This window comes from Triticum dicoccoides, chromosome 1B (assembly GCF_002162155.2).
Source record: "Triticum dicoccoides isolate Atlit2015 ecotype Zavitan chromosome 1B, WEW_v2.0, whole genome shotgun sequence".
Lineage (NCBI taxonomy): Eukaryota > Viridiplantae > Streptophyta > Magnoliopsida > Poales > Poaceae > Triticum > Triticum dicoccoides.
In genome coordinates this window covers 165,500,986-165,511,812 of record NC_041381.1, presented here as the reverse complement: position 1 = coordinate 165,511,812, position 10,827 = coordinate 165,500,986, and the positions used below count along the sequence as shown (strand labels likewise).

Genomic DNA, 10,827 nt, shown 5'->3' with positions numbered 1-10,827 from the left:
CCCCTCCCCGTGGTTGGCTATGTGGATCCGGGTCTGGCTCGGTCCGGATATATATATGGATCCGAAAGGGCTCAGTTCCCCCATTTCTAGGGTTCCCTGCCTCCTCCTCTGACTTGCGTCGGTGGCGCTTCCCCATCCGCACCTTCATCCGATCTGCTCCTCCTCCTCCCCTCTCCCGCTCGTTCGCGGCTGTGGTTGCGATGGACCGCTCGCGCAGGTCATCTAGCGAGGCTGTCTTCGGCCAGAAAAGGGGGCACGACGGGTCCGGCGACGCGGAGGCCGATCTGGAGTATGAAGCGGCGCTGCGCTCTAAGCTCCAGGCATCGCTGGCCCCGGTGGTGGGGTCGGCGGCGGTTGTGCCTGGTTCGTCCCCGCGCACCTCCGGATCTAGGGCGGCGGCCCCTTCCCTTCCTTTGCCTGGCGCTCCTCCGGCTACGGCTGACCCGTGGGAGGCGGCGGCTGCGGGGAGTAGGGCTGGCTCTTTGGGGTCGGCTCCGTCGCTTCCCCCGCAGGGTGCTGCTTCCTTGGGTGGTGGGTCGGTGCGGGCTCTGGCGGTGGCTGCTGGTGGTCCGTCCCGCTTCGTTCTGCGTGGTGCGTCGGGGGCTCCGGCTCGCCGCCCCGTTGGTGCTGTTGTCGGGCGGGGCGTTGGATGTGGGCCCGGCGCGTCTGGTGATGGTATTCTTCCCCCTCCTCCCCGTGGTCCTGGTCGCATCCCTCCCCAATCTCAGGTCGCCAACCCCACTCTTGCCTGCTTCGCGTGTCACCGTCCTGGCCACTTTCAGTCCCGATGCCAAAACCCCCCCTTTTGCCTCATCTGTAGGGAAGATGGTCATCTCACGGTAGATTGTAAGAATCACTCTAAGCCTCCTGCCTTCGTTCACTATGGCCTTGGCCTTCCTGGGTGCTCTTTCTTTGCTTTAAATAAGGAGGTCCCTGCTGCTGCCCCTATCCCTGCGCTATCTAGTGTTGGCATCATCACTGTTCAGGCCAAACGCATCACTTCCCAGGTTCTGCTTGATGAGCTTCATTTGTGGGACGAGGGGGGATGGGACTGGCAGATTCGCTAGCTCTCAGACTTTGAGTTTGCTGCGACATTTCCCTCCAAAGAAAGCCTCTGCATGATTTCCTCCTGCACTAGCTTCACGATTCCTCTGAATCAACTGGTTGTCTTGGTCAAGGCTGCTTCAAATGGTTCCAAGGCTATCTCCTCTTTGTCTGATGTTTGGCTTTTAGTTGAAGATGTTCCTCCTGTCGTTCGCTTCACGGAGTTTGTGATGGCGTTCGGGGTGCTTATCGGCAAGCCTATCGAGGTTGACCAGGAGTCCCTGGCCGTTCTTGGGCCGGTTCGCCTGTGGGTCAGGTGTGTGGATCCCCTGTGTATCCGAGGCTCCATTGATGTCTTCCCTTCTGCTGGTGGTTTTCGGCTTAGGGTTCGGGTGGAGGGCTCCTCGGGCTCGGTGTCGCCTCCTCCTCCTCCCCCGCCACCGGCCTCTAGCAATGATGATAAGAGTGCAGATGGGGACGGGTGTCCCGATGATTCCATGCATGGCAATGACCATCGTTTCACTCGGTCGGAATGGGATGGGCTCTCCCCAGAAGACCAGGATATGTTGAAGGAGAATGCGCCGAATGGGCGGGGGGCTAATGACTCGTTGCTGGACTCGGTTGGTGGGGCTGCTTCTGGTGGGGCTAAGGGCACACCTTTTTCGGCGGTGTGCTCTAACCTCCCGGCCCGCCCTGCCTCCCCATCCCTCTCTGGCATCGAAGACCTGCCCCCGGCTGGCCCTGTGGCATCCAAGAAGAAGAAGAAATCGTTGGTCAAGAAATTCTCTGCCATAACCAGGGCGTCGGGGGAGTCAAGGCAGTCTGCGGCTGGGCTCTGTCGCAGGCTCGATGCTGATTTGGGGACGGCCTCGGGTCCGTCTTCTGTTGCGGCGTCTCCCTCTCGGCCTCGTCCTGTGCCGGTGCACTCGCCCGCTTCCACGGCGCGTAAGAGTGGTCGCATCTCCAAAAGTGGTGAGCGGGTGGCTGATCGGGCTGCCCGGCGCGCTGCAGCTCGGGATCTTCCTCCTCCAGGTTCGCACCCAGTCCCTTCCTCTCCTACCCCTATTGTTCATTCTCCTGTTTGGTTAGTTCTCCCATCTCAATCTGATGATCACTTGCTTAGTATTTTAGAAGATGTGGGCATTTGTTTAGACGCTAGTTTGGGTTCTCCCTCTTCCCTGCTTGGTGTGGTTAGGGCGAATGAAATTGCGCAGGCTGACATTGCTAAAGCCAAGGAGGCTGGGATGGGACTGAGTGCCCCACTGGTTGTGGCCGCTGGGGTCGAGGGGGGGGGCTGATAGGAGTCAGGCTTCCCCGGTTGTGCCTAAGCGTGGGGCTGGAAAACGTGCTAAACCCTACAAGGCCCCGAGCAGGTCGAGCCTTAGAATTAAAAACCTCTCCTTTAGATGAAGGCTTTATTCTGGAACATTAGAGGTTTCGGCGCTAGGAGGCGCAGGGACCAGCTTAAAGATTTAGTTCGGGCTGAAAATATTGATTTCATTAGTCTTGTCGAAACTCTCAAACCTTCCTTTTCCCCTAATGACCTGTCGGCCGTTGCTGGGATAGACAGATTCAATTGAATTTTGTTGCTTCTGATGGTCACTCAGGTGGTATTCTGCTTGGAACCAAAAAAGATGTTTTCAATTTTGTTGCCTTTGACCATGGCATTTTTTGGGCTAGCACGCTGGTTTCTCATCGATCCCTTAACTCCTTACTTGAAATTATGGTGGTTTATGGCCCGGCTGATCACTCTATGTCTTACAACTTCTTGGACGAACTGCATAATAAAATCGACTCTTGTCAGGTGCCTCTACTAATCAGGGGAGATTTTAATTTTCTTCGTTACCCTTTGGATAAGAGTTCTTCTAATTTCTCTTGGCCTCTGGCCGATGCTTTTAACGCTTTCATCAGGGACACGGCGATCCGTGAAGTTCCTAGGGTTGGGGCCTGTTTCACCTAGACGAATCGCCAATCCTCTCCCATCCGCTCTGTCCTCGATAGGGTTTTCTTATGTCCTAGTTGGGATTCGTTGTTCCCCCGGGCCACCCTTAGAGCCTTGGCCATTGTTGGCTCCGATCACGCCCCCCTGATTCTCGACGACGGTACTCGTTCGATGTTCTTCCCACGATTCCAATTTGATGCTTCGTGGCTGTATGTGGAGGGTTTCGTTGACATGATGGCGCATAAGATCTCGTCTTTTCTATCTTCTAACTGGCGTTCCTTTGGTCCGATGGATGATTGGCATCAATGCTCCTACTTTCTCCGTAGATTCCTCATAGGTTGGTCTAAAAATCACTATGCTGAGTCTAGACGGGACAAGGCTAGTCTGGCCGCTCAAATTGCGGTAGTTGATGCTTGTGCGGATAATCTAGGCCTTTCCGCGGCTGAATGGCAGTCTCGGTACGGTCTCGAAAAGGCTTTGTTGGGTATTCATCGTCAGGAGGAGGTGTATTGGAAACAAAGAGGCACTATTAACTGGACCTTAAAGGGAGATTCGCCCACGGCCTACTTCTTTGCTATCGCAAACGGCAGACGGTGGAGATGCCTGATTGACAGTCTCCTGGTTGAGGGCATCAGGGTCTCCGATCAATCGGTGATCATGCGGCATGTGGTTCACTTCTACTCTACCCTCCTTTCTGCTAAACCAGACTTGGGGTTTAGGTTGGTGCCGTCCTTCTGGTCTTCCCTCGAACAGGTCTCGAGCGAGGAAAACGAAAGTCTGTTGATTCCCCCGTCTGAAAAGGAGATTTTCGATGCAATTCATTATGCCAATCCCAGTGCGGCCTCTGGGCCTGATGGTTTTTCCATCACCTTCTTTAGACAATTTTGGCCTCAGTTAAAAGGCCTCATTTTGGCTATTATTCAAGGTTTTTGGCTGGGAACTGTTGACATTTCTAGACTGAATTACGCGGTGCTTACTCTAATCCCTAAGATCAAAGGTGCTGACTTGATCTCCCAATTTAGGCCCATTGCTCTAATCAATAACTTCGCGAAGATTCCGGCTAAGGGTCTGGCCACTAGGGTTTATCCAATCGCTCACCGTGTCATTAGTCCTTCCCAATCTGCTTTTATAAAGGGGAGATTCATACTGGATGGGGTTCTTTGCTTGCATGAGATTGTTCATGACTTGCGGACCAAGGGCACTCGGGCTGTAATTCTTAAACTTGACTTTGAAAAGGCCTACGATTTGGTGAGCTGGAATTTCCTCCGTCAGGTTCTTCTTGCTAAGTATTCGAGGGTGCGGTGGTCCATCATCTTATGCAGCTTGTTACGGGTGGGCACACGGCTGTGGTGGTTAATGGTCATACTAGTAACTTCTTTGCTAATGGTAGGGGCCTAAGGCAAGGAGATCTGGTGTCCCCTTTGCTTTTCAACTTCATTGCGGATGCCCTGTATCATATCCTTTCTCGAGCGGCTGATGCCGGGCACATTTTGCCTGTTAGCTCTCACCTTATCCCCAATGGCATTACTCACCTTCAATATGCGGACGATACCATTATTATGGTGGAACTAAATAAGGCCTGCCTCACGAACCTGAAGTTTATACTCTTATGTTTCGAAGCGCTTTCGGGGCTTAAAATTAACTTCTCTAAGAGCGAAGTGATTGTAACTGCGGTACCTGATGTGGAAGCACAGAGAGTGGCGCACCTCCTGAACTGCTCTCTAGGATCCTGCCCTCTCAAATATCTAGGCTTACTAATTTCCCCTCTCAATCTTTTGGCAAAAGATTTCGCTCCGGCAGTGACCAAGGTTGGTAATAGAGTTTTGCCGTGGAGAGGCCGGTATAATTCCCAGGCGGGCAAGGTTGCCCTCACTAATGCGTGCCTCTCCTCCCTCCCAATGTTTCTAATGGGCTTCTATCTCCTGTCTGGTGGGATTCATGCTGGTTTCGATAAGCATAGGGGTGCCTTTTATTGGAATTCCAGTGACAATAAGCGCAAATACAGAATGGTCAAGTGGGATTTGATCTGCAAGCCTAAGTGCATGGGGGGTTTAGGTATAATTAATACTATGGTTATGAACAAATGCCTCATGATTAAATGGTGGTGGAAGATTATGTCCCTCGAGGAGCGCCCCCTATGGCTTTCCCTTCTCAAAGCTAAGTATTTCCCCTCCTCGAGTCCTATGTTCGCCTCATCTTCGGGTGGCTCTCAGTTCTGGCGCCAGCTTGTTAAAGTTCGGCCTATTTTCCGATCCCTAGTCAAGTTTTTAGTTCGGAATGGCAAGTCTACTCGTTTTTGGTTAGATTGGTGGGTAGGGGATTCCACTCTAGCGGTGGCCTACCCAACCCTGTTTTCTTACTGCTTTGATCCCGAGATCTCTATCTTCGAGCTCTCGGCCCAGGGCTGGGTTCTTGACTTCCGGCGCACTCTCTCTCCTGTGGAGTTGGAAGACTGGCAACGTCTTACTACCTGCTTCCCCTTGCTCTCGGAGGAAGATGACTCGGTTAGCTGGCCTCACTCTGCTTCTGGGCGCTTTTTAGTGAAATCTGCCTATTCCAAACTTATCTCGGGTGCCTGTACTGCTAAATTCAAGGACATTTGGCTTGCCCGTATTCCCCCTAAGATAAAAAATTTCCTCTGCCAAGCTTTTCGTCGTAAACTTCCTGCGGCTGATCAGATCAAAAAGAGGAACGGGCCGGGATCTGACAGATGCGCTCTTTGTGGAGCTATTGAAAACACCGAGCATATATTTTTTCACTGCTCTTTGGCTAAATTTTTTGGAGCTGTATTAGACTCTGGCTTCATGTTAATTGGAATCCCTCCTCCTTTGAGGACTTGCGGCATTATGTTAACACCTTAGCATAATATTGAGCATACTTTCCCGGCTAACCCTGTCAGTTGCTTATTTAAAGCCAATATCTTTTTGCAGCAGTGGAGATCATTGACTAAGGGTGAGGACCTAGAGGCCTTTGACGACATGCTATCTATGATGAGATCTACGGCGTCGTCCCTGCTGCGGCTTTCTAGGAGGATGGCTTAGTTTCGGCTATTGTGGGAATCTCTGCTGGCCTGCGTGCCTTATCTGGCTGGTTGCCATGTATTTGCACCCTTTATCTTGTTGTGTTCGGACGGTCGTTTGGGTGACTATGTTGTGACTCTGCCTGGTGGCTTTATCTATAAAGTCGGGCGTACGCCTTTTCTCTAAAAAAAATATTGTTGCTCTGAAGTGCATATTGCTTTGTCCATTGAGCAAACCAAGAATTTTGTAGAACTGTACATTTTTCCTGACATATCCAAACTCTACAGATGAAAACATATGATAAATTCATTGTCAAATATTTGCCCAACCAGAATTTGCTTCTAATTGATGTGGAGTGCATGGAAAACGCTTAATCAGGCTTTGCAATCACTGGGAATGGGGTTCATCCAGTGCATCAGTTCTATTGATGGGCGCTTGTTAGTGATGCTCCAGGGGGGCATATTGGGTGTGCTAGTGCTACCAAAAAACGCTTTCAAAAGTTCCAAAAATTCTGAAAAAACCCTACTCCCTCCGTCCCATAATGTAAGACTTTTTTGACTCTAGTGCTTGCAAATTGGGTTTTTTGCATATTGGGTGTGCTAGTGCTACACTAGAGTCAGAAAACGAAAACGTCTTACATTATGGGACGGAGGGAGTATTTAAGAAATTTTAGAAGGGGTAAATTCTGCTATAGGTTTGAATCGGATACTATTCAGAACCACTTCCTTGGCACAATAATGCGCAGCCAAGTTGGATACAAAGAGGAGGAATCCAAAGAATTGAAAGCTACTACTGAGCTCTTGATTCTGACAAAAAATATAGAAATAAAAAGGTGATTAGTTCACTAGAAAATACTCCCTCCATCCTAAAATAAGTGTCTCAATTTTGTGTACATCCTATTTTGGGACAGAGGGAGTATATTACAACCGGAAGTCTTCATAATCATAGACATTGAACTTGCAGCGCAGGCGAGATCTGATTCTAACATACAGGTCTCAAGATCTTGCAATTCAACAAGGCAGACATATAAATGTCTTGTTACTGCATCTTGCAATTCAACAAGGCAAAAAACTTCGTACAGACATTACTTTTAGGATGGTAGTAATACTACTCCCTCCGTCCCATAATTTTTATTTAAGATGTTATGACAATCAATATACCCATAATATAAGATGTTACTACAACCAATATACACATATCTGGGACAGAGGGAGTATAACTCTTAAATTTCATGCATGTACCACAAGCAGTTCCAGTAAAACTAGCTTACATCAGACAGAAGAGTCAGAATAGATACAATACACGCTGGAACATATATTGTTTGCGCATGTACCATGACTGGTTCACATAATGAAGCTGCGTTACATAAAAAGGATCTAGAGAATCTGGCAGAATGCCACGACTAAATAACTAAGAGTTACATAATCGCCCAAGTGACCTTCAGAAGCATCTTGTAGTCCCCGCAGGTGATACTCCCTTCATCGTAACCATTGCGCCTTGGAGTAAACTCAATAGTGCGGACAGATAACTCATCATCACCGACAGCAGCAGCAACAGTCAACACCAGCATCTCATCCACAGAGACTCCTACTACGTGCCGCGCCATTTGTAGGACTCCATTGTCACCTGCAGTTAGGGCACCACTCACTTTGCTATCATGTAGCATAATGTCGCATGGAATGCTGGTAGTGGAAGCAACAATCTTCCCATGGAATTCATCAGGTCCCTCAAGGATCTTGATCTCAACAGTGCCCTCCACCGAGCTCCTTACGAATGTATAGTTTAAATCCAATATGCTGTGCATGCTAACAAGTGTTTCCGTATCAACCACATATCTGGGACTATATTCCAGCCTGCGGATAGCATCCACCTCTATCAGGCCTTTACTGAGTCTATCATCATCGACAGTCCTCCCATGCACATCCTTCACCTTCAGATCGATTTCGAAGAATATATTGTCGCATACCATGAATCCTCTCTTGGGGCCAGTCAAAATCAATGAATCATCCTACAAGACCAATTTGAATAGATAAATCCTAGATGCTTGTTTCTGGGATTGACTGAATTACCCTTGCTTTGGGTTCATTTTTAGCTATGTTTTGACTGACAAAACAAGGTAATTAGACTCAGAAAAATATGCTACATCTGTCCTCATGTATTTTTTGTACTCCTTTTCTTATTGTGCAGATTGCTGTAGTACCATAAACTGAGGCACGCAAGTGATAAACCCCTGGCTCCTAACACTATACACTACAAGACAACTAACTGAAGTTTCGTTAAAATCAACATCATATGGAAGACATACAAAACCAGTATCCGTTATTCAAGTATAACATACAAGACTCAAATCAGGATTAGTGACATACTCCCTTTGTAAAGAAATATAAGAGCGTTTAGATCACGCAACATTCAGAAATAATCATTTATAGAAGCTGTGCACAACTCAACTCAAAATTTCTACGTCAGGAAATCACCAATTTTTTTATTTATTAAATCAGAGGACTGATATGAGGAAGTACCAGTACAAGAAAATACACATTGATATATTGATGTGTCTGTATTTATGAGGCAAATGGCAGTAATACCTTTGAGCTGATGAGCTGGCAATCATCCTGGTCGCGCCGGAATACATAGACACATTTTCGATCCAGACTGTCCCTGGCTATGATGGTACCATAGACATTGAGTGGGTAGCCATAGTCGGAGGAAACAATCTTGATGGAGACAACATTGACCGAGTTTGCGAGCGGGAACCCCTCTCTGAAGATTTTACCAGTATGTCGCATGGGACCAGCAGGTGCTGTCAAACGAGAGGAAAGCTCATCTCAATCAACCAAAGAGAGTAAAAGCAAGAGTATGTATGTAGGTGTAAATTGGTTGGAACAGATACATTGAAAACCAAACCAGGCAGGCTGTGCTCTCATCTTTTGCATAGTAATATACTATCACCTCTGTTCTGAATTAGAAAATGTTTTTGATTTTGATATTTCAATACGGACTGCATACAGACTAAAATGTGTGAACAAACACACTAAAACGCATCTATATACATCCAATTCAGAAAGAGGTCAGAACATCTTATAATTCGCAACGGAGGGAGTATGGTAATTAAAAGTAGTGCGCGTCCAAACAGAGCCTAATTGACGAATGAATTTGGAAGCGGCAGCCTTTGCTTCCGAATAAATCTAGTAGGAAGTGGAAGTAACCTTCGGATTGATTTTGGGGAATGAAGTGATACTGAGTTACTGACTGGTATTTGAACTTTGAACTGAAATACCGAAAATAGATCATGAACTAGACATGCATAACGAAGACAATAAGGATCGATGAGGGGGATTGGATTGGATTGGAACGTACACTCCTGGTCCAGGTCGAGTTTGCCGTCGAAGAAGTAGCGGACGCATATGAAACAACCCTGCTTGGGGTCGTACTCGCTGTATCGCGGGTCCACGGAATACTCCGCCGGCTCGCACCGATACTCTTCTTGGTCCCACTCCCACTTCGTCGCCGCAGCCGCCACGGGAGAAGAATCGCCGCCGGCCATGGAAGCAGAGTCTCTCTCTCTAGGGTTTGGTCGATCAAAGAGTCTTTTTTTTTTCTTTTTTTCGAGAAGAAGATGGATCGATCGACGGTCAGATACATGTTTGTTCAAATAATGATCCCAGTTTTCTCAACATGCCCATGAGGACTCAGTTAGTTCATCTTAAAACGGGGGTGAGATCAATAAGATTGATATTTTTTTAAAAAAAATACATGCTTAAACATTCTCATAAAATTTGTAGACACGCATATATGTTTGATGTGCAACCTCAAAAAAAATTTAGCTCCTCATTCGACTTACATTAATAGAAACAAAAAAGCCAAAATGGGATGTGACAAGTGTCAAAGTACTATTTCACTCAAAATTGTCACTATTCACATTAAAATTTAACCATTTTTAATCTCTAAATGTACACCAAGTTTTGAGCTGATTTTTTCGGAGTTGTAGACATACCTCACATGAATGTTGTCAAATAATTTCAGTTTTTTTTAATGTCTAAATATGAATTTTTCGGGTTGATCTCATGATCTCTCATAATGAAGTCTCATACAGGTCCCCCACTCTTAAAACATCAATTGGCAGTCGACTGAACCAAAAAATGACCGCTATCGTCACCGAGAAAATACTATCTTGTGGACTCAAGATCTATATTTATGCTTAAGGTTTTTCTCCTTACTGTGGGGAGCGATACCAATTACGTGATTCTAGAGAAGAAGGCCGTGTTTAGACCAGAAGGCAGTTAAATTCTACTGATGCTTGCTAGCCAATCAAGAACGACTCAAAGACTGTGGGAAGGTCTTCACGCTACGCCAAAGACAACAATGGCTCCATACCAGGTGGTAATATACACCGTTGAGCCATCAAAGCCGTCAACTAATTCAGAGGGGCTCGGTCGGCCCGGTCGCCCTACACTACTGGTGCTTCCAAAGGCGAAGCTCTCGTCTTTAGCGACCAGCAAATGAAAGGCCAACCAACATGTGGTTGGATAGTTAGGAGGACTGTGGTATTTCCGCCCACCATGGTTCAAGTTCTAGACTTGGCGATGATACTCGCATTTTTCTGGATTTATTCCAGACCTTACCTTCTAGCACTTTGTATTCGGTGAGAGGAGTGAAGGAAATATGCCCTAGAGGCAATAATAAAGTTATTATTTATTTTCTCATATCATGATAAATGTTTATTATTCATGCTAGAATTGTATTAACCGGAAACATGATACATGTGTGAATACATAGACAAACATAACGTCACTAGTATGCCTCTACTTGACTAGCTCATTA

General features: G+C 47.2%; 1 protein-coding gene across 1 annotated transcript; it reads right to left on the bottom strand.

The window, feature by feature from the left end:
• Window positions 1-7,208: 7,208 nt before the first annotated feature.
• LOC119303261 lies at window positions 7,209-9,592 on the bottom strand. The gene is made up of 3 exons (XM_037580375.1): window positions 9,364-9,592; window positions 8,592-8,806; window positions 7,209-8,014 (listed from the first exon to the last, which is right to left on the bottom strand). The coding sequence occupies exons 1-3, from the start codon at window positions 9,548-9,550 to the stop codon at window positions 7,424-7,426; spliced, it is 993 nt and encodes a 330-aa protein (XP_037436272.1). The 5' UTR covers window positions 9,551-9,592; the 3' UTR covers window positions 7,209-7,423.
• Window positions 9,593-10,827: the final 1,235 nt, after the last annotated feature.